The 27854-nt window shown below is 41.6% G+C and overlaps 1 protein-coding gene across 1 annotated transcript in view; it reads left to right on the top strand.

The window, feature by feature from the left end:
- LOC149287542 (voltage-gated delayed rectifier potassium channel KCNH8-like) overlaps window positions 1–27854 on the top strand; it is a 241409-nt gene that overhangs the window by 193522 nt on the left and 20033 nt on the right. The window contains exon 14 of the mRNA XM_089492752.1: window positions 17058–17392. Coding sequence (XP_089348878.1) covers window positions 17058–17392 — 335 coding nt within the window. The remainder of the gene's footprint in view (window positions 1–17057; window positions 17393–27854) is intronic.

Below are 27854 nucleotides of genomic sequence, written 5' to 3'. Positions count from 1 at the left end.
CTTTAGGATTCCTTTTGCTATATCCTCTTTTTCAAGTTATGGGAATTTTGATTGGCAGTAAGCAACACTTGGTATTACTCATCGTTTAAACATCCAGTCCTTACAATTACCACGGCAATACTCATCGCTATAGTTTCTCGCATCAAATAATTTAGAAGAGTGCTGGGAGTTATCCAAAACTAAATAAAAAAATGGGCAATAAGATGCCAAATCAGCACTCACAGAAACATAAATATAGGTAAATTAATTACATTATTTAATACATAAATTCATATGACTGACAGTATCAGTGTAAACCATGGTCGTTGCTAGGTCCCCAAAAGATCCGGGGCTAGAGCAGATTTGATAGAGTCCACCTTGGGAGTGGTTGCTGTTCGCATTGTGCATATAACAAACACACACACACACACAAATATTTCCAAAATTTCCAAAATGTGAAATATGCAACCAAGTCTATCTGCTTTAGACATGCCATTTTCTCTGTCTGTCCCATTCCCCCACCTTACCTCTATTCTTTCTCTATATCTCCCCCTTCTCTTTGTACCCTGTCTCATTATCTCTCCTCTTTACCTCTCCATTCTATCGCCGCTTCCTTTTTGTTTATCTCTTTCTTTTCTTTTTATCTCTCTTTATCTTCCCACCTTTCTCTTTATGTCTAATCCTCTTTGAGAACGCCCTGCTGGCGACCAGTAGAGTCGCTTGTACAGACTTTTAAAATCCTGGTGCCGCAACTTGGCCGGGAGAGACCACTGGTCTCACCACTCCAAGAGTTAAAGGTCTGTACGAACGACCAATAGAGATGCTTGTACGGACCTTTAACTCTTGGGGCGGGGTCTCCCCAGGCCAAGTTGCGCCATCAGGGGCCTCCTCTAGGAGGCCTAGGGAGGCCCCTGCAGGTGACCAATAGAGTCATCTGCACGGCCCTTTAACTCCTGATGGGGAACTTGGCCTGTCTCTCTGCTCCAAGAGTAAAAGTTCTTACTAGATATTGGATGGTCTTTTGTGTGAAAACCCCTTTTTCTTTGCCATCCCTGGATTCTAAAACAGATTATATCAAACAGGTAGCTACTGCACTTTATAGCCTGAGGATATTCTGAGCAAATCCCCCTCTCGTTTTGTGTTGCCCATACTCCCAAACTCCAGGGTCAGATGGGAAGCCTTGTCTTAAACGATTAAATAATTTGTGGTAAATAAAGATTGTATTCCTATGCTTCAGGAGGAACATTGAAGAGGCCAATATATGGTCCCTCAGGGAATCTATAATTTATTACATACTTGCATTTTGTAAATCACTACATAAAGGAGGTCCATTTCAAAATTACCCTAAGGATCTTGTTTCCACTTTTGTGTATGGCTACTGTAAACCTGTCAGTTGCTTATTTGCACGTTAGCTGGAGCACCAGTGGTTATTGCAGGCTGTGGTGGTCTATATAAAGCAAGGGACAAGAATCACCAGTTGAGTATGTTATCACAACGCATTCTTCACTGGGGTATCCTGAATTCCACAGCGGCCTTTCTGAGCAATCACAAAATGGTCCCAGGAGAATGAAGTTTAGACCCATTAGTGTTCACTCAAACTGGGGACAGCCAGAGATAGATCTTATAGTATCTCACAAGAATTCAAAACTCCAGAGATTATATTCCCTATGTCAATCACAAAACCTAGAAAGCCTGTATGGATTTTCTCAGATGTGAAGCCACAGTCTGGGATACATATTTCATCAATTTCCTTTGATTTCAAACCTAAGAAGATCAGAGGGTTGGAGCATCCATAATCCTGGTTGCACCAGATTGACCAAAAAGGATCTGGTATTCAGAACTGGTACGGATCAGATTCTACCTTCCTGTGACTGCTGACTCAAGGTCTGAAATTAATAGAGGATTCTAAAGAGGACCTATTAGTTAGATGAAGGCATTCCAAAAAGGTTGTTACAAAGTTGCTCTAGAGAAGAAAGAAAGTGACTTCAGCCCCTTGAAGGTCTGGAGATTATTTACATTCTGGTGTTCTGCAAGAGGGGTTTGTAGCTTTAATTCCTTAGCTTCTGGATTTCTTCCAGGAAGGATTGTACCAGGGCCTCTGTCCATGTATGCTGAAAGCCCAGGTCACTGCCCTGTCAGTATTGATGAATTAAAAATTAGCAGTACATCGTTGGCTTACTTGCTTAAAGCCATGGAGAGAGAATTTGCCCTGGGATCCTGCCCAAGGTTTGACAATGAGATTTGAACCTGGTCCAGATTGATGAGTCCCGGAAGATGCACCTATGAGTCTTCTGGCCATATACTGAAAAGATGCTTCATCTAGAAGAGTCAGCCAACTTAAGACCATAAGAGATCCAGTTCTAAAAGATTTTGGAAGAAAAAGTTACTCTAGCCCCCCAGAATTTTTTCCTAAAGATATGTAACATTTTCACTGGAACCAACATATAGTTCTGCCTACATTCTGTTAGAATCTAGTATCAGAGACGGAAAAACTCTTCATATGCTGGATGTTAGGTGTCTTCTGTTATGCATGTAGAAGACAACACAGTGGAGAGTGGATTTTAAACTTCAGGCAACTTTTGTAGGGGTCTCAAAGGGAAAGAAATCATCAAGACAAACAATTTTATCTTGAATTGTCCAGGTTATCGTGGAGGTTTACAAGTCGTGGGAAAGGAGCCCCTCATAGGCTTAGAGCCAGTTCTACTAGATCTTGGGCAAAAGAAGGTCATATATTTTACCGTGATTAGTAAAAAAAAAATGTAAAAAAATTAAAAAATATGGTAACATGTAAAAATAATTCCCCACTGTCACCAAAAAAGAAAAAAGTGCACATATATATATATATATATATATGTTTTTTATGAGCAAGTCCTACAATTCACACTATTATCTTCACAAAAATTCCTGCATGGAAAGAGTTAAATTATTGATGTTATAAATGCCCATAGGGTGCCTAGTTTTAAAAAATGTATGATTTTATGGGGTAAATTGAATTGGCCAGCTTCAAAGATGTCCCAGATATGGGACGTGGGCACAGACTGACCTCACAAAAGGTGGCCTTTTACCTCCCAAATTACCCAAGAAACCCATGCATGTAGGATATCACTGTACTCAGGAGATGTTGCTGAACACATATTGGGATGCTGTGTGACAGGGACATATACCAGGAGCGGTAAATCCATACCTGAAGTACAACGTGTGACAAAGGCTGGTGGTAAAATTACTGCATGAAAAAAGGGTTACCAGCATTTAAAATACCTTGGGGTGTCTAGTTTTCAAAAATATTTGGTTTGATGGAGTAAAAGATACTCAAAATAGGATATGTGGGAAGACTTTTTGACAAGTCAAAATTCCAATTTGAAAAATGCACACCTCTCAAAAAGGGCCTTTTAGTCCCCAAACAACCTCACAAACCCATGCATGTGGGGTATCTAGTGGGGTCTAGTTTTTAAAAATATATGGTTTGATGGGGTAAATTGCATTGGCCGGCTTCAAAGATACCTGAAATAGGATATGGGGCAGAATGACCAGTTTTGGGGGAAAACAGTTTAAGTGATAAAAAAATAATTTTTTAACACAAAATCACCATATTTTATCATTTTAATTATAGTAAATTAGATGATATGATAAAAATAACGTACATCCGCAGTGATCCTTCTGCATCGTGGTGCATTGTAGAGCAGCCTGTTCTGGCACAGATGTGCTCATGCTCACTCAAAGTTGCCAGATAGTTGAGTAGTTCAGGTTATTATTTAGGGATTTGCCTCTGACATTGTGCTGAAAGTCAGTGAAACACATTTTGGTTGCAGTTTTCAAGTATCAGTTTGCAAGATTTAGAACTTCTTTGGAACCCATTCCAGCTTACAGCTCTGATGTCAGGACCCGAGCGAGCAGGTCTGGTAAGAGTCCATGTGCAGGGGATACGGGGAACTCTGTCTGTACCCCTTTATGCATGGTGACGGAGAGATAAGTACAGACAGAGTAGCAGAACTGGAAAGGCAGAGAGTGGGGAGCTGAGGCAGGTACCGGCTCGGGAGCTGAGGCAGAGAGACGGGAGCTGAGGCAGGTACAGGCTCGGGAGCTGAGGCAGAGAGACGGGAGCTGAGGCAGGTACAGGTACAGGCTCGGGAGCTGAGGCAGAGAGACGGGAGCTGAGGCAGGTACAGGTTCAGGCACAGGCGAGGCCCACTGGCAGGGCGGACGGGAATGGAGGCCCACTGGCAGGGCGGACGGGAATGGAGGCCCACTGGCAGGGCGGACGGGAACGGAGGCCCACTGGCAGGGCGAACGGGAACGGAGGCCCACTGGCAGGGGGAACGGGAACGGAGGCCCACTGGCAGGGGGAACGGGTACGGGTACGGGTAGCGGCTCAGAGCAAAAGCAGTCCTTCAACGTCAATGCCAAGGCCCTGACTGAAGGGCAGGTCTTATAAAGGCAGGGCTTCACTCAGGCAAATGAGGCGCAGCTCTACCTGATGATGAGCTCCAGAGCACTCCAGAGGGAGGAGGGTGGCCACTAGAGGTAGAAGATGGAACAACCACATGTATGATATAGCCAGGGTTCAGGCAGCTGAGAGTGGACCCTGACATCTGAGAGCTTTTTCCTATTGGTCACTGGTATTAGCCTATGTTCTCTCTTATTCCCTTTCTTGGACTTTTTTGCCAGAGTATATTTCCCTAAATGTTTTTAATTTTTTCAGGTCTTTTTACACACTTGCCTTTTGCATCTGTTTTGGAAAGGTAATTTTATCTTTTATTAAAAAATCTGTTTTACCCCTTGTTAAGAAGAAATGCAAATATTAAGTGAAAGAGATTATCAAACGATGTGTGATAATAAAATGAAAATGTACTTTCCCACAAGATACTGCAGCTGCCCAAAAAAACACTCCTCAGGATGTTTAAAATGGCAATCAACGAATAATGAGGCGCTTGTACATAAGGGAAACAGAAATAATAATAGTGCAATATTGTAAATAATACAGTGTGCTGTATGATGTGAATATCACTCACAAACAAATGTAACTACAGAATGTAAATAATCAGGCCCATCAACAAATTCTGTTAAAATTCCTTTAATGGCTTCTTTAAAATCTGTGAAACAATAAAACTCCAAACAGTGCAGTATCTTCGTGTGAATGATAATAAAAAAAATCAGAATGCACTTACAGGGAGCTGTGGTTGTGAAAGAGTACAGAGAACGATTCCAATAAAAATCTGGAAGTTTTGGTTCATAGTTCTGTTCGTAATCTCAACGCGTTTCTCTTTATAAAACCAGTGCTTAACCAAGGCATAATTGAGTAACCAAACTGTTAAACCTACAGTATATATTAGTGAAACTTTACAGTTACACCTGCTCTAACATCTTATGCAAACTGAAAATCAATTTTTCCACCTTCCACCTGTAGGAGCTCATTTACTAAACCACGATTTTCCATATAAGATGAAACATCATCTAGTTCATCTCATGCAGGGTTAATTTTCTTACTAGACAGCCCTGGCATGTGCCTATGACTCTGTATTCTAGCAGATAAAGGAGGTGCAGCATAATAGTAGCCTAAGCACTCCTGTCACTTCCCGCAAAATGCCTGTTCCCCATATTTTGTTCTACCAAAAAGCCAATCAAAGGCAGGAGGTGCTTGTTTATGGGAAGAAGAAAAAAATAAAGTGTAACGCTGTATAAATAAATCAAAACAAACTAAAATGTGTAGTTGGGAAATCACAAAGGAACAGGATAATATAGCTCTTCAATAGAGTAACTTGATACTGTGGCACTTCATAAAAGGAACAGGATACTATGGTTCCTCATAACATTTTTATTTATTATTTTTCTATAAAATAAAAGGAGACAGCAAGCGATGCCACAATATACGGTAAATAAATACAATTTTGCGCAGTCCTTAACCCCTTCAGCCCTTCAGAAATAGTGCATGTAAAGAGTTAAAATACCACAATTTAAAATACCCTGGGGTGTCTAGCACATGAGAACAGTTGGACCAGATGTCAAAGTTCCAAGTTGAAAAGTGCATGCTTCCCAAATATGGCATTTTACCTGCCAAACAACCCAACAAACCCATGCATGGGTGCTATCACTGTACTCAAGAGATGTTGCTGAACACATATTGGGGTGTTGGTTGGCAGTGACATATACCAGAGCTATAAATTTATACCTGAATTACAATTTGTTTAATAAAAGACACAGAATAAATTACTACCACAAAGTTTGACAAAGGGTGGTAGCAGAATTAGTGCATTGAAATTAAAATACCGGCATTTGAAATTCCTTGGGGTGTCTAGTTTTTGAAAGTATATGGTTTGATGGGGTAAATTGCATTGGTCAGCTTCAAAGATGTCCCAAATAGTACATGGGGCAGAATGACCAGATTTGGGAAAAAAAGGTTTTGAAATAGCAAAACGCTAGTTGTACTTATTGCCCTATAACTTGCAAAAAAAACAAAACACTGGATATTTCTAAGATTAAGAAAAAAAATGTAATTAGCTTTTGCAGATGAGTGAAAAACTTTTCAAATAAAAGTGAGAAAAAGTGTTTGTTTTTTTTACCATAATTTTATTATTTTGTTATAGGAAATTATATGATCAAAAAATGACATCTGAAGAAAGGGTACAGTAAATGGGAGAGAAGAAAATTACAGCTAAACACGGGCACCCCCAGCCTTGGTCATGAAGGGTACAAAAATTAAAAAACAGCCTGCTCCTAAAGGGGTTAAAAGCCAGTTTCCTCAGGAGAAATTTAAATAGATAGAAAGATGTCCACTGTATTTTCAAAGTGCTATAAATTCATTAAAATGCCTTGTGTGTTTCCCTTCTGTGATCCCTTTGAAAGTGCTGTAGTTCTATGTTGATGTGTGACATCATGCTACTTGCAAAAGCTGTTCTAATTGGTTGGCATTTTTGTAGATTATTAAAGGTATTGGAGAAATGCTGAGGAGTTAAGCAGCCATATATCAGAGAAGTATATATATATATATACTTATTCAATATAAGATTTTATCACGTGGGGAGACTTTTTGGTTATTATTGCTTTTGTTCTGTATTGACCCTATATATTGCCTAGTTAAACACTGTCATTCCTTTAGTATCTCCTTACTCAGCCCCTTGCCAAAGGCTGGCATAGTGCAGCTCCATAATGCATAGTAAAGACTGTAAATTGAAGTTTCATGTTGCTTCAACTCTGACTCACAATTTAGTGTATAAAACCTAGAGAAAAATGAGTTTTTAAATCATATGTTTTTAACACACAACTATGATGTGGCAAGTGCACATTCATACAAATGTATTTAAGTTATAATTAGAAGCCAGGGGTCACATAGCACTAAGGCATGGCTGTGCCTTGACTAAAGGGAAATCTAGCCATGTCTCAGATTTTCCCTGCTGTAAAGTCATAAGGATAGGGCATTGAAATGGATTTACAATCCAGACACAGAGCATTAAAATTGATTTACAATCCCTTAGAGGATGGAGGATATGTCAGCTGCTTATAAATGCAATGTTGTTCTGGTACTAAGAATAGCTCTTCAGATCTATTCTTAGCAAAAGTTAGAAGCAGCCACTGAGGGCACAATCCCAAGGGAAGAGGAAGCTATAAATAAAATGTACTGTGCTGAATTCTCTCTCACACTAATTAACTGATTTAAGAGCCAATAATATGTCTTTCACATCCTTGGGAAGAAAGTGAAGCTTTCTCCATAACACTTCATTCAATTTGGCTAATGGGTAAACAATGCACACTTAGAAATGCACCGTGACATTAACTAAGAACATTAATGAACATTTCTGTGAAAATATATTTTGTGAACACTTGGGAACCAAAAAAATACACTTAAATGAATGTTACCAAACCATCAAATGCATTTTAACCTCAGTTATTAATTCTTCTGTTGGATTGTGCTCCAAATACAATCGGCCTCAACAGTCTAACCTAAAAGAAGAGTGTGTATATATTATATACAGTATCTCACAAAAGTGAGTACACCCTTCACATTTTTGTAAATATTTTATTATATCTTTTCATGTGACAACACTGAAGAAATGACACTCTGCTACAATGTAAAGTAGTGAGTGTACAGCCTGTATAACAGTGTAAATTTGCTGTCCCCTCAAAATAACTCAACACACAGCCATTAATGTCTAAACCTTGGCAACAAACGTGAGTGCACTCCTAAGTGGAAATGTCCAAATTGACTTTAATACCGTATTTGCTCGATTATCAGACGACCCTGATTATAAGACGACCCCCCAAATCTGAATATTAATTTAGGAAAAAAAGAAAAAGCCTGAATATAAGATGACCTATAGGAACAATTTTTTACCAGTAAATGTTAATTCATCTAAACAATTTTTTTTTAATAAAAGCTATGATTGAGAAAAATATTTTGGTTTTATTTCCTTCTATTTTCCAACCTGCCCCCCAGTTATGCACATCTGCCCCAGAAGTGCCTTATACCCCCTATATGCCACTGTGCCCCATGATATGCATTTTGACCACCTATGTGCCACTCTGCTTCCTGAAATGCCTTATACCCCTATATGCCACTCTGGCATTTAGAGGGTTAAAAGGCATATTATGGGGAAGAGTGGCATTAAGGGGGTTAAAAGACATTTCACAGAGCACTCTGCCTCCAGAAATACCTTATGTCCCCCATTTAACACTCCCCCAGCCCCCCCCCCAAACTTACCGGTGCTTCTGACTTCCCTGTCATGTAGCCGGGGCACCGTGTAGACTGACTGTCAGAGATCAGAGGTCCCGGCACCGGTGCGGGAAACGCTGATCTCTGACAGCCGGGGAAGGTCTGCGCGTTGGACGCAGACAACCCCCGCTGCTAGCCACACCTCCTTCCTGCTGCAGCGTAGACATCTACACGCTGCCCCAGCTACACACCGGGGACTCAGAAGTACCGGTAAGTGTGGGGGGGGCAGGAGGATCCAGGTCCCCTGCAGCTGCGGGGGATATGGATCTTAGTCGTCTCATAGTCAGACCTATTTGAGGTCTGATTATAAGACGACCCCGATTATAAGACGAGGGGTATTTTTCAGAGCATTGGGTTCCTGTGTCGCCGCGACGGATCAAGAGACGCTGCTGAGCAACACAGGTAAGCAGCAGGTCCCCTTTCCAGTAAAAAAACTTTTTTAAAAATCTACCACCACTGTATAAGATGCACCCAATTTTTAGACCCCAAATTTTTCTAAATAAGGTGCGTCATATACATTCTGTTTAACTTTTCCTAGTCATATCTCATTTACAAAAATATTGTTTCTATATAAATGCAATTGTCTGTTCTCCAGCTCCACTCCCGATTAGATACTCTGTTACATATGTGGCTTGTACGAGATTGTGTAACCTCCTTGTATCTGATTGATTTTGAAATGCTTCTTTAACAATTGCAAATAAACAGGTTTAAAAAATGAAAAAAACCACAAGGAAAATTCCTATTGCACCTCTGTGGGACACCATTTCACCCAACATAACCACTCAATCAAGGACCAAAAAATCAAGGTGCTGAAAGGAGACTTCAGTAATACCCAAGAAAGAAAAACTTTTGAAGTCAGAATGATTCAACTTTTCAACAGCAAGAATAGAGGACTCAATGCCGATTTGGGTTTCCTGTCCCAGTACACAGGTTTTACATGAACCTCCCCACACCTGCTATATGTACAGTATTTTTTAGTGCACCATGTTCATCTATATTTACCTATATATATATATATATATATATATATGGCAAAATGTGAAGACATATACATTCCCCTCCCCTGCCACACAACATGACTTGAGAAACGGAGAAAAGCTCCCGAAAGCTTGTCATTCCGAAATTCTGTTAGTCCAATAAAAAAGGCATTTTCACAAGATACTTATTTCATCTGTTATTTGATATTGACACCGCTGGACTAATACGGCTACAACCTCTACTCTAACATATATATATATATATATATATATATACACACACACACACTCACTGGCCACCTTATTAGGTACACCTTGCTAGTACCGGGTTGGACCCCCTTTTGCCTTCAGAACTGCCTTCATTCTTTGTGGCATACTTTCTACAAGGTGCTGGAAACATTCCTCAGAGGTTTTGGTCCATATGGACATGATGGCACCACTTTTTTGGACCATTCTCTGTAAACCCTAAAGCTGGTTGTGCGTGAAAATCCCAGTAGATCAGCAGTTTCTGAAATACTCAGACCAGCCCCTCTGGCACCAACAATCATTCAAAGTCACTTAAATACCCTTTCTTCTCTGCTCTGGTGCTCGGTTTGAACTTCAGCAAATTGTCTTGACCACGTTGCTGCCATGTGATTGTAACACCCTGGGTAGGTATCAAGAGTATTAACCCGTTATACAGGAGAAGGCTGGAGACAATGAAGGGAGCACCGCTATGTGGTAAAACGATAGCAAGAACCAGTCCAAATGGTAATAGGTAGCAGCATACAAGAAAAAATCCAGGTCACGGTCCAGGGGTCAAGGGCAGGCGACAGACAAGAGCATTCCAGGTCGTGGTCCAAGGGTCAAAGGCAGGCGGTAGGTAAGAAGGGTCATGGTGCAAAGGGTCAGAGGCAGGTGGCAGACCAGAAGGCAGAAAACGGGGCACAACCCCGGTCTCAAAGCAAGGTTCCAATGGACAGGAAAACAGCAGCAGGGAGAAACAGAATGGAACTAAGTAGGTCACACCCTGCAATGTGACCGTGCTGCCCGCTCCTAGTGCGTGCCACGGAGGTGCGACAGCCACGAGAGGTGGGTACCTGACAGTGATTGGCTAATTAGCAATTTGTGTTAACAAGCAATTGAACAGGTGTACCTAAGAAAGTGGCCATTAAGTAAGTGTGTGTGTGTGTGTATATATATATATATATATATATATATATATATATATACACACACACAGAGCATATATTTCACATACACACACTGTCACATACACATAAATGCATTTTATATTAATTATCAGGAAGCCTTGGGAACCATGTTGATTTCAATTTTAATAATATACTTATATTATAAAATATACATAAAATTATTACCAGGCATGAGCAGGTTCAAAGAATTACCCCCTCTATTACAAGACAATACAAAAACACATACCTGGTGCTGGCAGGAGAGGCTTTTGAACTTGATTGGTTGAGACCTCCTTTCTCATTGAGGCTACCCAGGACCCAAGTCCCATTGCAGGACTGCCCCTGGTAATCCAAGATATGTGGTCACCCTACCTCCACTAGACCTGATTATGTACACTGTACAAGGACCAATTAAATATACTACACATTACATTTATTTATAAAGAGCCGGCCAATTCCGCAGTTTGCAAATGTATATCGTACTTTTGCATGTAATAGCAAGTGTTCTGTATACTACAGTATATTTCTTTGCTTGTTTGTACTTTCTATGTTGAATTAGTCTTGTAAATTCCATGTACCCTTGGGTTAAATATCTAAGGCTCAATTTTAGTCAGGTTGAATCAAGGCCAATATTTGTGTAAGTACAAATGGGAATTGTCCCTGTAACAGCTTATTACTTACTTGCATGACTTGAGCCCCTACTACCTTCAAGAGTATGAACAATACACACAGAGTCTAAATATTACCAAAAGAGAGAGAGAGATATAATACCCCAAAATGCACTCTGTGCAGACACATTAGGCATTACTCGCGTGCATTTTTGGCTTTTTTTTTTTTTTTTGCACAATTCCACATGCCTAACCTCACAGACTTGGGGTTTTCCATAATACACTTGGGAAGAGCTGCATGGTCTTCTACCAAGAACAGTCCAGAATTATTTTTTACTGAGATGCCTGTGCTTAGGATGGGATACCCAAAATTGTGGGTTGTTTGTGGCCCTCGAAGACTGAAGTTTTGCGGCCCTGAAACTAGGGGTCTTGTCTTATATGAGCACTAAAAACTATGTAAAATGGTTCATAATGCGTGGAGCATTAGGGGTCAATGAACTTTCATTGAATTATTAAAGTCTGCCTAAAGATGTAATCATGAGACTGTTGCATGGCCCCTGTTGGGCTGAGCGGGAAGCTGCTTTTATTTTATTTATGGATTATTCCATTTCTTAATCAGGCAGCTGCCTCCTCTGCAGATATGGACCACAGTCAGAATGAAGCACAAAAGCCTGTCAGGATTGTAATTACTCCATTCAGAATAACTGCTTGGAAAATTATTTGAGCATTCCCAGCAGGGAACCGTGTTTGAATTGTAATTGTACAGCTATAATGTATCCCCACTTAGTGCCAAGTCAGCTTATACTGTAGAATAAACTGCATTTAAAGGTGCAAAAGGGCAAAAAAAGCACCAGGGTACAGCCTAGCCTACCAATGGAAATTGTTTTAGATAATATTTCTTACATAAGCATCATGTGTTGCTTTTTTTTGCATAGGGGTTACAGGTATCATTTCAGGTTTTGGTAGTGTGCAGGTCAGGGGAGGGCTGGCAGCCTAAGGCCTGGGGGGCAAGTCTAGTCAAGTGGCCCGTTGTGCCACCGAATCAGCACACCATCCATGCCCATCTTTTCCTGATTTTCAAACGTATATTGATGTAATGTAATGTAATACATTAAAAAACAGCTAATCTTTGTAACAAAAAAGATAAGCATCAAGATAACATTAACAAATTACAGTCCAGAGTGAGCCAACTATGTCCCCAAACAGCCCAGCGTGAGCCAATTTTGTCCCCAAACAGCCCGCCCTGATACCAGTACAGGCTCTGCCACACCGACACCCAAACACACACACACCAGGACAGGCTCTGCCACACAAATACCAGGACAGGCTCTGCCACACCGACACCCAAACACACACAACAGGACAGACTCTGCCACACCGACACCCAGACACACACACCAGGACAGGCTCTGCCACACAGATACCAGGACAGGCTCTGCCACACCGACACCCAAACACACACACAACAGGACAGGCTCTGCCACACCGACACCCAAACACACGCACACACACACACACACACACACCCCGGGACAGGCTTTGCCACACAGACAGCCAAAGACACAGACACCAGGACAGGCTCTGCCACACCGATATCCAAACACACACACACCAGGACAGGCTCTGCCACACCGACACCCAAACACACACACACATACACACACACACCCCCCGGGACAGGCTTTGCCACACAGACAGCCAAACACACAGACACCAGGACAGGCTCTGCCACACCGACACCCAAACACACACAACAGGACAGACTCTCCCCCACCTACACCCAGACACACACAAACACACACACACACGCACACCAGAACAGGTCCTGCCACACAGACAGCCAAACACACAGACACCAGAACAGGCCCTGCCACACAGACAGCCAAACACACAGATGCCAGGACAGGCTCTGCCACACCGACACCCAAACACACACACACACCGGGACAGGCTTTGCCACACAGACAGCCAAACACACAGACACCAGGACAGGCTCTGCCACACCGATATCCAAACACACACACACCAGGACAGGCTCTTCCACACTGACACCCACGTCCAAAATGCTTTCCACACTGGTTTGCTGTTTGTTTTTGCCCCTTGTGTATTGATGCCCCAGCCAGCCCCCCCCCCTTTGGTTTTAATGTATTCCCCCCCACACCCTTGTGTATTGCCCCATGTGGATATGTGCACCCAGCCAGCCCCACTTTGTACATTATGCCCTTTGTGTATTGCCCCATGTGGATTTGCGCCCCCAGCCTGCCCCCTTTGTACATTATGTCTCAACACCCTTGTGTAATGATTTATGTGATGTCCCCAGCCAGCCCCCCTCCCTTGTGTATTGATGCCCCCCTTTGCATTGTTAATGACCCATGTATATTGAACCCAGCCACCCACCCCCATTGTTGACCCATGCAGACCCCCCTTTGAATATGGCTCCCCTTCTGCCTATTACCCCAACTATTTTTTTATTCTTTTTAATACTTACGTTTTTGCTGTCATCCTTCACTGCTGCTGTCCTCCAGCATGCTCCTCTAGCTGTCACGAGGAGCTGTTCCGTGTGACTCCGCCCCCTTGAGCGGCCCATCACATTGACAATGTGACGTGTCTCTCCAGGGGGGCGGAGTCACATCGAACAGGACACTGTGCGGCACTGGGCAATGGCATCTCGGTGTGCCGGCCAGTTCGGCCGGCCCACCACGGATGCTGCAGGCATTAAAGACGGCCCTGGCGTGGCCGAATCGGCCACTTAAATGGGCGGCCGCGCGGCCGTTTAATGTAGATTTAGGGCGGCCTGGGGGGCAATTGCCCCCCGGCCCAGCCCGCCCCTGGTGCAGGTTCATAATTGGAATAGGTATAAACAAATGCATTCATAGACGAATCAACATGTACCAAGAGCATCTTCCTCTCATCTAGTTGTGACACTTTATTGGAACAAAAATACTTGTTCCAAAAAAATAATGTGTAGAACTGCTTTGTAATGATCTAAAATAGCCCAGCTAATTCGTCATAACCTGCAGTGTGGGTTTTGACTTTTTAAAAGCACATTACAAAAGTAGGGTTCCCTTCTCATATCTTTGCTACTGATGCTTCATGTTGCCAGTTTTTCAAACTGTAGTATTACCGTATTGGCTCGAATATAGGCCGCACTTTTCCCCCCCACTTTAAGTCTTTAAAGTGGGGGTGCGGCCTATATTCGGCGTCTAGCGCCCGACGCCCGGGACATGCAGTCCCGGGCGCCGGGCAGGCAGTGGGGTTAGGATACAAATCCCCCGCAGCAGTGCTCAGACAGCCTCCCCTGCCAGCACTTTCACGGGGGGGGTGCCGGCACGGGAGGTTGTCTAAGCGCATCGTGCGGACGGTCACCGGCTGCGGCGATGCGGGTAAACAGCCTCCGCTGCCGGCACGTCTGCACGATGTGCTTTAACAATCTCCCTTGCTGGGAATTCCCACGGGGGGAGTCCTCGCAAGGGAGATTGTTAAAGCACATCGTGCAGATGTCCCGGCAGGGGAGGTTGTTTACCCGCATCGCCGCAGCCGGTGACCGTCCGCACGATGCGTTTTACCTCTGCTGAGTGCCGGCACCGGAAGTTGTATACGCGTATTGCGTAGATGTCCCCCGCCGGCCCCGCAAGACACCCGGGAGTCTGCTCCGGTAAGTCGGGGGAGGCAGAGTGGCAGCATATCTCGGGGGGGGGGACAGTGGCAGCATATCTCGGGGGGGAGGAGGACAGTGGCAGCATATCTCGGGGGGAGTGGCAGCATATCTCGGGGGCGGAGACAGAGTGGCAGCATGTTTTTTTGGTGCTTTTTTAAAGAAAAAAACTTTAAAAAAGCACCAAACTTTTAGGGTGCGGCCTATATACGGGGGCGGCCTATATCCGAGCCAATACGGTAATTGTAAATTATTATGTCCTACATTTCTGGACAAATGGTAATGCAGACTGTATGAAAGAAAAACTGTAGAAGTTTGAAGATCATGAGTAATCATGATTACTTATGCCATATAAATTATCACTTTACTCAATTAGCACGGTTACCCCAACTATTAGACTGTCATTTTATTGTACAATATTAATGCTATTTCGCTTTTTTATATGAGGTTTTCCTAACTGAATATTAGCTAGATGCCATGGAGAAGAAATGTTTGGCCAAACATATCTCCCTGCATGTGATATACTCATCTGCATTCAGCTGCTCTGGTGCTGCAAAAAGGGATGGAAAGTGCACCAATTGATTTCAGTGAAAGCTCTTTCCCGTCACAAGCAGCCAACTGCTTCAGGTAGCCAATCAGTGGCGAGAATAGCCAGACAATAGAAGAGGAGGAAATAATACAATACAAAACAAATTCAGTGTACAGGGCACTTCAATTTTTGTAGTGTAGTGCTATACTTCCCTGTGAACCTCTCCTAAGTGCTCACAATTTAAAAAGAGGAGTGTCGCGCTTACCAATAATACCAGCACACCATTGTATATCATTATCAAATTAAAAAAATAGTTACAGTATATTCTGTGCTGAATATATTCAGATAGCTTTGTAACCTCAAGGAAACATACAAAATATTATAGTGGCACAAAAGAGGTTTTTGGTGAGCAGTCCATCTGCTACATTCTGGATAACCAAGATTTTAGGTTCCTCTGAAATAGACAGAGATATATAAAACAGGGTGTTATAAAACAGCCAAATTTTAATACAATAGAATCATAAAATCTGCTTACATATAAAACTGTAGAGTTGTACTCTTAGAAATACTAGTAAAAATGCCAAATGAATTCACCTACAGAAGATCACGTGATGATCCCCACTTGAGGTCATCAAGTGGACTGTGTAAAATTGGAAACAGCTTTTTTTATGATTTTATTGATCTATTGTGTCAAACTTTGGCTATTTCATAACTCATAGCTGTAGCTAGATCTCTATTTCGGACCTAATGTGTGTCTCCCAGAGCAGACGGAGTGCTCACCTCTTTAGGTAGGTAGGGGATCATGCACTGAACTGTTTAAATAGCTACACTATTATATTTTTTTCCTTGAGGTTACAGGGATAGCTGAATATATTTGCCCCAGAATATAGTACATTTTTAGTTGGATAATAACACACAAGGTTGTGTTTGTATAATTCATAAGCGAAGAATGTATATTAAAGTATTATTGATTATTTTAATATGCATTTTAATAGTGGCAGTGTCAAAGATATTAAGCTATCCCTTTTAATAATTTACTGATCTGGAAAAAGAAATTCATTGCTCACATCAAATATATACACATGTATTATAGAATTCACTCTGAAATTATAATGTTCAAAAATAATATTTAGAGTACTTGCCTCGAGTCTAAAGTTGTGTATCTATATATAATCCATTATTAAAAATTCATTAGATTTTTTTCTATAAACAGTCTCTGCATGATATTAAGGTCTGTGTATTAGTTAATAATTTGCATTAAATTTCATATTTCTAGAAACAGAATATTAAAAAAATACATTGTTTTATGTTTCTTTGGGTGTTAACTTGAACTGTATACAGTACATGTCTTGCAGGCGATTTCAGGCATTTTATTCAGTTCCTAAGCTCCAGAGAAAAAAAAACTGTCTTAATTAATAATCTTTTCCTACCAGCTTGAGCATGAAAGCAACGGGGGTCTTATCCAAAAGCTGCCATCCATTCTGGAAGATGATGAATTTGAAGATGATGAGCGATGTCCCTTGCCTGTAAGCCCACGAGGAGCGAGCCCAATTGATAGCTCACTAAAGTTACCAAAAGCATTCAGTTCCCCAATCCTTTCTCCCCTCACGCCAAGGTCTTTTAAGACTCCAACCAAAAGGGCAGACAAGAGCTTCGGGGACCTCTTTACTGCAGAAGACAAAGGCAAGTTTGCTGGTGATGGTAGAAGACCATGCAAGCTTCAGCTTCCTGTTCTGAGCATCAGCGCTCCCCCAGTGCTCAGCCCCCGGTAAGTAGACTTTAATGGTATTGGTTGGCCATGCCAGTGAGTCACTTTTCAATGTACAAAACTCACTGTGCTTTGCATATGTATATTAATGTTGTTATATAAAAAGGTGGAATAGTGCAACTAAGTCAGGAGCCCAGTAAAATAAGCGAAAAAAACTGGGATACTTTGAATTGGCACATTGGTGCAAAAACCCTAAGAAACTCAACACGTTTGTGGCTTTTAACTTCCACAAAACTACGTATGTGGGATAATTTAATAATCTGGAGATGTATTTAAACAAATTTTGGTCGATTTAGCTGCTTTAACATATAAACTGAGCAAAAATCCAAAACATAGAAGCATTGGTGGAAAGAAAAACACAGAATGACTGCATAAAAAAGTCCATATGATCCTTGACACCCTGGGTTGTCTACTTTACTTAAATATATACTTTTGAGACATAGGGCCACCAAAACAAGATGTGAAAATTTCAGCTTGGAAACGCTATTGGGCACATTCCATTTTGTGTCTAGTAACTGCCACGAAACTGGAAACAACCCACCAGGGCCGGCCCAAGGCAAAATGCCGCCTGGGGCGAATTTTAAAATGCCGCCCCCCCCCTTATCTACCCTTCCTCTCCCTCCGTCCCTGCCACCCCCCCCATTATCTACCCTTCCTCTCCCTCCGTCCCCCCCCCTTGTACTTACCTTTCAGCAGTCCTGCGGCGAGTCTCCCTGTTCGGTCTCGGTGCCGGCTTGTAATGCTGAGCGCCGCAAATCTTCCGGCACTCAGCATTACAAGCCGGCACCGAGACCGAACAGGGAGACTCGCCGCGGAGGAGAGAGAGAGGGGCGCCGAGCGGGTACTGACAGCTTGGTAAGCGAAAACCACTCGCGCCCCTTTCTCTCTTTCGCTTTTTTTAAAGAAAAAAAAGGGCTTGGGGCGGCAAAGTGCCGCCCCTTCAAAGGTGCCGCCTGGAGCGGTTGCCCCACTTGGCTCCATTGTCGGGCCGGCCCTGCAACCCACTATGCGTGCGGGGTATTTCTGGAGATACAGGGAAGCGAGTTTTGGTGTATTTCTCGACACATAACTTGCTTTCAAACAGTGGCATGCAAGACGTATATGGCAATTCTATAAAAATTTGGTATTTCTAAAATCATAACACTTGAATTATAACATTTTAGGGGTATGTTTCTCAATTTAACATTTAGTGACTATTTACATAAAATTGTGGGTATTTTTCTAGCTTTTAATAACCTGTTCATGCTAAATGCATGCCCCCCAACTGTCCCAATTTGGGCGGGACAGTCCTGATTTTGGGACTCTGTCCCGCCTATCCCTACCTCTATCCCGCTTTGCAGGGGCAAAGGAAGGGTGAGGTTAGAGCCGTACTCACCTCAGGTGCAGCTGCGAGGGGGCGCCCAGCCGCCCAATCAGCAGCTGCAGCCTGCAGGTCTAGTTGGGAGATCACAATCTCCCTCTAGTCTGCTCAACAAATGATGCAGAGCGCAGGGATATGATGTTTTACCCCCACGTTCTGCGTCAATAGCCGGCGCGTAGTGAAGTTACAGACCTCACACTCCCACCACAGGATGGAGGATCAAGAGGTAAGAGATGGGGAGAAAGGGGTGTAAGGACAGTGTATGTGTATGTATGTGTGTGTTTGTTTGTAAGCTTGTGTGTATGGGCAGGTGTGTGTAAGAGCAGTATAGGTATTTGTAAGCTGGTGTGTAAGGGCAGCGTATGTGTGTAAAGGCAGTGGTGTGTATATGTGTGTGTAAGGGCAGTGTATGTATATATGTGTGTTTATGGACAGGTGTGTGTAAAGGCAGTGTGTAAGGGTCCTGGGAGGGAGGCTAATATTAGCCTACTCTTCTAATGATACTCAACCAGCATTATGGTGGACACCTGGCTGAGCCTCATGTGAACTGTAGTTAAAAGCAGATGATGTGACAGGTGTTAGTTGTGAATTACAACTCCCACGATGCCTAGTCATGGGGGACACCTGGCTGAGCATCATGGGAGTTGTAATTCACAGCTAACATCTGCAGCTTTACTGTTGACTGCACTTCCTATGATGCTCAGCCAGCATCATGGAAGTAGTATGTCTAGCTGAGCTTCGTGGTAATTCAATTCAGTGTGTTGGTTATTTTTAATATGCATGAGTGTGCTGACAAAAATGAAGCATGTTTTAAGTGGCGATGCAAGCTCGACATTGTAAAGTACAATTGCTTGTATTGGTGAGTTCCGCAAGAGTGATTTAAAAGAAAAAAGTGTCCCTCTTTCACATTTTGAAATGTTGGGAGGTATGCTAAATGTTGTAATATATATATATATATATATATATATATATATATACAAATTATATCAAAACAATGCCTTATATATACAGCGTATTGGCACCCTTGGTAAATATGAAAAGAAGGCTGTGAAAAATTGTCTATTGTTTAACCCTTTGATCTTTCTCCAAATATTACTCTGCTGTCATGGATACAAAACAACTGCAAATACAACACAGGTTTAGCCCCAAAGAATGTGACATATATGTGTGACACAATTATTGGTAACCTTTAAGTCAATACTTGTATACCTTTTTGTGCTACTCCTGTTGCCTGATCTGAGACCATTCCTCCTTACAGAATCTCTCCAGATCCTTCCAATTGTGAGGTCAACACTGGTGGACTCTAGGGCTGCAACTACCGATTATTTTTATAATTGATTAGTTGGCCGAATATTTTTTGAATAATCTGTTAATCAGATAAAAAAAACAATATGCCCCCCACCGGGCCTTCGATCACTACCACGGAGCAATTCTGTAAGCTTAAACGCAATCGCCATTTTCAGCTATCACAGGCAGCTTCAGGGAAGGGGGTTGTTTGTTGATTGGGTCCCTAACTTTGGGGACCTTCCACAGCATTCCCCTACTGCCTGATCGATCCATAAGAGCGACAGTGCAGCATTAACCCCTTCAAATTTAGGGGTTAATACCCGTTTTGTACGGGGCTCTGCTGCTGGTGGTCTACCTAGAAGCCCAGGCAACACCAAAAACGAGCCCCCGCAAGCCTTTTGATCACTCCTACAGGTGTGATCAAAAAGACTGCAGGGATGGGGAGAAAGGGTTCTTTGGTTTCCACATGAGTGTGGACACCAGCCCCAACTTTCCCCTGCTGCCCGATTGCTCTGTTAACCCCTTCAATGCCGCGATTGTGTATGACACCATAGCAGCATTGCGAGGGTTAATATTTGTCCCCACAAGGTTGTAAGGACTAAATATCAGTCAATGCTGTGCTCCAATGGATAATGAATAATTAATAAAAACAATAACAGCACTGACCTGAAAGTCCAGAGTGCTTCCAGGTCAAGTGTTGTGAGTTTAGTAACCAATCAAAAAGGGCTCATGATGATCACATCACTTCTGGCCAATAGGAGTAATCTGATCATTATGGCAGTCCCTGGATGACCCTGCCCTAGAAAGAAAGGGATCATCTAGGGTAGTAATGAAAAAAACCCACAAATTATTTATAAAAAATACATAATTATTACCTCATCACTTGTCAGTGACATTTTAACTCACTGATTATTGATCCGTCTGCCTGATCAATATCAATGGCCTAAACTTGTCACTTACAAGTGATCTGATGCAAAAATATTTTTAAAAAGTTTAAAAGTTGAAATGTGCATGTTCCACTTTTGACTCAACAATGTCTGAGAAACATGACTTATCTATGCATGTGGGGTATTGCTGTACTCGGGGGTGTTACTGAACACAAATCAAGATCTATTTTGTTCTTTCACATATCTACTCAGAAAAATTAAACATGGTGAAACTGACAACTGGATGTGAAAAATGTTTTCTTTTTTTTGTTAGACTAACTTTGGAAGGCGCCGGTGTGGAATCATTATGCCCTTAACTAGATTCCTTGAGCTGTCTAGTGTTTGAAAATATATAGTTTTAAGGGTTAAAATGAAATATGGGACATCTACTGTGTCTCAAATGAGACGCGGACCCAAAAATTCCATGTTTGAAAACTGTAATGCGCATGTTCCAATTTTAAACCCGCAGTGCCAAAGAGACATAACCTACCCATGTATATGGGGTATTCCTGTACTTGGGGGTGTTTCTGCATACACAAGTTGTTTCAGTAATTTCACGTACCCTGGGGATAAAATGCTGAAATACTGCGTTTGGATAGAATGGGTTTGTTAAAAATGAAATTTTACTGCAATGTTTAGGGCAGACTAGCACTGAAATGGTTAAATCAAAAGTGTTAAAATACCCCTAGTAAAATACTTTGGGATGTCAAAAAATATATACTTTTGTTTAGCAGTCTTTCTTTTTCTGGCCGCTATTGGGACGCAACTCCCAGCACACCACATTTAAAAAAAATCTTGTTAAGAAACAGATGCACGTCATTTATATTTAAACCCTGTAAGTGCCAAAATAAATGAAAATATCACGCATATGAGGTGTTTCCAAAAGCAAGACAAGTACCTAATTTTTTTTCCATATGGACTGGTTATATATAGGTGAAACTGTGAAACTATTTCCTTTTTTTCCTAATTTCCCCCACTTTTTTAGATATTTTTCATACTAAATGATGGTTTATATATATAATTATTATTTCAAAAGAAAGCCCTACTTGTGCTGAAAAAACAATATATGATTTGTGTGGGTGCACTAATTGAGAAAGAGAGTAATTACAGTTGAAGAAAGACAGCAAAAACGGCTGTGGTCCTGAGGGGGTTAAAAGAACAAGAACCCAAACACAGTATTTCTCAAACTAGTAGATATTAATTCAAAAGGAAACTATTTTTTATTGCATTTCTTGTTTTGGTTTCTTTTTATTTGCCAACCTTCCCCCCAGTTATGCACATCTCACCCCAAGCTTGCTACTCTGCCCCCTTGATATGTCTTATATCCCCCTATATGCCACCCTGCCCCCTGATGTGCCTTATATAAATGTGTGACATTACAGTACGTGATATAAGAGATACGATACATATGAGGAGGACATTTTCCTAAATCACACAAACAAAAATATTCAAAGAATAAAATCACATAATTTTAAATAACACTAATTTATTGAACAAAAACTGATAAATTAAAGGGAACACTAAATACAACTTCACCAGTGCAAATGCAAACATTTAAACAGCTTCTATGAATGCAGGCATAAGGCTTTTTCATCCACAGGCAGCGAGCTTACACAGGCCGGCCCGTCCGCGGATGCTGCCAGACTTTGTTCAAAAATGTTGCATAGGAATTAATCAAGAAAGATGTCCAAAGTTCAATGAGGCATTACTTTTTACATCACATTTGGCATATTTAAATGCCATTGCATAGCCGGTATTTTTAAAATACCGAGTCCAGCAGGGTGCTCTAAATACAGGCTGTGCCTGTGAAATACCGGCCAGGTGGCAACCCTAACACCAACCTTGGAGGATTGGTGTGAGGAGGCCACCTTGACCTAAGATAGCCTTATGTGAACTTTGTGTGAGCTTCTGACCTCCTCTCCCCGATTGGGACTGGCTATGTCTCCAGAAGCTCCACCATTTTGGCTGAAGTTCCCCGGGATGTTATGTCCGTGAAGATGCAGATGAAGAAAAGTGAGAAGAAAAAAATATGCCAAAAAGAGAAGAGAACAAGAAGCTGCGAGACAAGGAAGCAGAACTGGTTGGGAGAGATGGTAGGGAGACATTCAGAGAGCATTAGAGAGTGAGCGAATGATTATCCAAATTAAAAATGCTTCCTGATTTTCAACCAAAACAAATGGTCAGGAAACGGTTCAAAAACAAACGGAAAAATCCCTCTTTTCTCCCTATCTCTCCTTATTGTTCTTTTATATTCTTTTATTTTATTCTCTCAATCTCTCTCTCCTTTCTCTTTATCTAATCTTTCCTTTTGTCTGTCTCTATCACTCCTTATCTCTTTATTCTTTATATGGTTCCCCCATTTTCTCTTTCTTCTTTCACATTATCCTCCTCGCTATCCCTTCCTTTTCTTTCCTTCTTTATTATCTCCCCCTTCTCTCTATTTTCCCTTTTTTTTCTCTCCAACGCATTATCTCTCCCTTATTTCTGTTTCTTTATCTCTTTTTTACTATTCTATATTATCTATCTCTCCCTGTCACTTATCTTTCTGAAGTCCTGTGGTGGGAGAGCACCTTTTTCTTACAGGCTCTGTTCAGGGATTTATCGCAGTTCGCCCGACTTTACTAATCTCCCCAACCGGTCCTGCAACTCCAGCGGCAGGCAGTACAGGCCAGCACCTACCTTCCCTATGGGGCCTCCCAGGCCAGAAGGTGCCAGCACTCCCCTGTATGCCAGCTTTTTGCTTTCTGGTGCTCCCTTATTTGTCATCAGCACGGCTGAGGGTGACAGGAGTTGTAATCCACAGATGGTCATCAGCCCATTTGTAAACGTCTAAAAACTGTGGGTGCAGCTCCCTTACGAAAAATGACTGCTTATTTTTATTATATTGTTTTATTATTTGGGATTTGGGGATTTGACAGACTGTGGCACAATGTCTGATCAAATGGGCCAAAAATTATTTTTTTTGGCTTATTCACTTCTGGGCAACAAATTTAAGCGAAAATCCGGGGGCATTTTTGACAAAATTTTTGAACAAAATTTGTTGCCGGTACCCACATTCACTATCACTCACACTCATTCTCATTGACTCTCTTTCTCACACTCTCTAAATGCTTGTCTACCTTCTCTACCATCTTACTTCCGCTGAAACATTCCCTGACAAGCATAGGCTTGGTATTATGGGGAAGCTACGGGCCACAATTGAAACATACTAACTTTAAAAAAAATGGGGCATTGCTTTGTCTAGGGTTTTTATTTCTGTTTTCTAGGGGAATGGTATGGGGTGGTATGGCTGATAATATTTGTGTTTTATTTTAAACTTTTAATTTTTTTACTTTTTGAAACTTTTTCAATATTTTTTTCTTTTTTTATATTGTTTACACTGCTCTTTATGAGTTAAATCAATTGAGAAGTGAATTGTGAAGTTAAAATGTGGGATCCAACATGGCTGTGCCTGTGAAATACCGGCCAGGTGGCAACCCTAACACCAACCTTGGAGGATTGGTGTGAGGAGGCCACCTTGACCTAAGATAGCCTTATGTGAACTTTGTGTGAGCTTCTGACCTCCTCTCCCCGATTGGGACTGGCTATGTCTCCAGAAGCTCCACCATTTTGGCTGAAGTTCCCCGGGATGTTATGTCCGTGAAGATGCAGATGAAGAAAAGTGAGAAGAAAAAAATATGCCAAAAAGAGAAGAGAACAAGAAGCTGCGAGACAAGGAAGCAGAACTGGTTGGGAGAGATGGTAGGGAGACATTCAGAGAGCATTAGAGAGTGAGCGAATGATTATCCAAATTAAAAATGCTTCCTGATTTTCAACCAAAACAAATGGTCAGGAAACGGTTCAAAAACAAACGGAAAAATCCCTCTTTTCTCCCTATCTCTCCTTATTGTTCTTTTATATTCTTTTATTTTATTCTCTCAATCTCTCTCTCCTTTCTCTTTATCTAATCTTTCCTTTTGTCTGTCTCTATCACTCCTTATCTCTTTATTCTTTATATGGTTCCCCCATTTTCTCTTTCTTCTTTCACATTATCCTCCTCGCTATCCCTTCCTTTTCTTTCCTTCTTTATTATCTCCCCCTTCTCTCTATTTTCCCTTTTTTTTCTCTCCAACGCATTATCTCTCCCTTATTTCTGTTTCTTTATCTCTTTTTTACTATTCTATATTATCTATCTCTCCCTGTCACTTATCTTTCTGAAGTCCTGTGGTGGGAGAGCACCTTTTTCTTACAGGCTCTGTTCAGGGATTTATCGCAGTTCGCCCGACTTTACTAATCTCCCCAACCGGTCCTGCAACTCCAGCGGCAGGCAGTACAGGCCAGCACCTACCTTCCCTATGGGGCCTCCCAGGCCAGAAGGTGCCAGCACTCCCCTGTATGCCAGCTTTTTGCTTTCTGGTGCTCCCTTATTTGTCATCAGCACGGCTGAGGGTGACAGGAGTTGTAATCCACAGATGGTCATCAGCCCATTTGTAAACGTCTAAAAACTGTGGGTGCAGCTCCCTTACGAAAAATGACTGCTTATTTTTATTATATTGTTTTATTATTTGGGATTTGGGGATTTGACAGACTGTGGCACAATGTCTGATCAAATGGGCCAAAAATTATTTTTTTTGGCTTATTCACTTCTGGGCAACAAATTTGAGCGAAAATCCGGGGGCATTTTTGACAAAATTTTTGAACAAAATTTGTTGCCGGTACCCACATTCACTATCACTCACACTCATTCTCATTGACTCTCTTTCTCACACTCTCTAAATGCTTGTCTACCTTCTCTACCATCTTACTTCCGCTGAAACATTCCCTGACAAGCATAGGCTTGGTATTATGGGGAAGCTACGGGCCACAATTGAAACATACTAACTTTAAAAAAAATGGGGCATTGCTTTGTCTAGGGTTTTTATTTCTGTTTTCTAGGGGAATGGTATGGGGTGGTATGGCTGATAATATTTGTGTTTTATTTTAAACTTTTAATTTTTTTACTTTTTGAAACTTTTTCAATATTTTTTTCTTTTTTTATATTGTTTACACTGCTCTTTATGAGTTAAATCAATTGAGAAGTGAATTGTGAAGTTAAAATGTGGGATCCAAAATAATGTAGTGAAGAAGCTCTTTTATTTTAGAAGTTCTATGCCATATATTTAAATATGCCAAATGAGATGTAAAAAGTAATGCCTCATTGAGCTTTGGTCATCTTTCTTGATTAATTCCTATCAATTGGGACAGTAAAAATGAGGCAATGTATTATTTTCCTTGATCCAGCCTTGTTAAAATGTCGCTTGGGGTAGATGTGCTGGATAATAGTAGGATTAACTATGTGGAAGCCCAAGTCCTTCTTTAAATCTAGGTATATAGAAAGTGTTTCTGTTGACTCTGGATCTCCCACATCAATTAAAAATGGGTGATTGATTTTCTATTAATAATTACTTTGGGAGTTCCTTCCATTTTTAAAACTTCCATGTACTCTCATACCGTTACATTTCCAACACCTGTATGTATGCACATTTTTTCTTTCTTTCTTTTGCGAGTGTTAATTTAAGTTGGATGTAATAAAATTGGAAATTGCAAACTAACATGTTTTGCAAATTCACAAGCACTTTCAGTTTAGTGAATAGACTGTAGAGAATGAAATGTTAGCATATAAAAGCATATTGCAGTTAACTTTTAACAATATACATCCATGTTCTAATGTGTATATTTGCTGTTACTGAAGGTGCTGTAGATTTTGATTGCATTTCCTAATAGGTAAAGCAAATCTATCAATGCATTATTTCCAACAATACAGGAACTTTGAAGAAGCTTTTTTAGTTTGTACGCCAACAGTATCATCGTGCGCTTTTGTGTCATGTGACAGTTAAGTATTCCTGAAAAAATATGAATAAGGCTGATTTAAACTGATTAAAGTATTAGTTCTGGGAAGGGGCTGGGCATTTAGAGACAAGAAGTGTTTGAGCAGTAAGACAATTTTGTTGCTTGCAATGCATTGCTGTATCAGGTGCAAGTCAATTGTGTTATAATGCCTCTCGCTCTTAAAAACAAAAGAGCCTCTTTTTATTTTAATAAAACATTCCTTGTCAGAGCCACTTGAGAGATTATTTCACAAAATAGTTGTTTGGGATTATGGATGTTCTCTACATCTAAAGGAGTAGACCACATTCAGAAGTAATGTTATAGGCTTAAAGAATTGGTGCATCTGAACTGAGGACTGGGGTAGATTTACTGAATTATTTAGCAAGGACATTAAAGGAAAATGCCTGTGGTGTATCAAGAGTCTCAGATCCCACCTCAACTTTAAGGATTTATATGCAGAAAGAGTAGACTAGCATAGTTTACGAGGGAGTTGTGTATATTTGTGTATCCAATTTATGTAACCTGATAGGAAACACACCAGCCTATTAACCCCTTCGTGACAAAGGCTGATTTTACTTTTTGTACCTTTCGTGACAATGGCCGTTTTAACATTTCTGCGCTCCTCTTGTTTAGCTGTAATTTTCTTCTTTCCCGTTTACTGAACCCACACACATTAGATATTACCGTATTGGCTTGAATATAGGCCGCACTTTTTTCCCCCACTTTAAGTCTTTAAAGTGGGAGTGCGGCCTATATTCGGGGTCTAGCGCCCGACGCCCGGGACATGCAGTCCCGGGCGCCGGGCAGGCAGCGGGGTTAGGATACAGATCCCCCGCAGCGGTGCTTTGGACCCGTATCCAGCACTTTCCACGGGGGGGGGGGGTGCCGGCATGGGAGGTTGTCTAAGCGCATCATGCGGACGGTCACCGGCTGCGGCGATGCGGGTAAACAGCCTCCGCTGCCGGCACGTCGTGCAGATGTCCCGGCAGCGGAGGTTGTTTACCCGCATCGCCGCAGCCGGTGACCGTCCGCACAATGCGTT

This window comes from Sceloporus occidentalis, unplaced genomic scaffold (assembly GCF_023333645.1).
Source record: "Sceloporus occidentalis isolate IW3139 unplaced genomic scaffold, rSceOcc1.0.p SCAF_59, whole genome shotgun sequence".
NCBI classification, from domain to species: Eukaryota; Metazoa; Chordata; class Lepidosauria; order Squamata; family Phrynosomatidae; genus Sceloporus; species Sceloporus occidentalis.
Note: the sequence above shows the minus strand (reverse complement) of the source record. Positions and strands in the feature narration are given on the sequence as shown.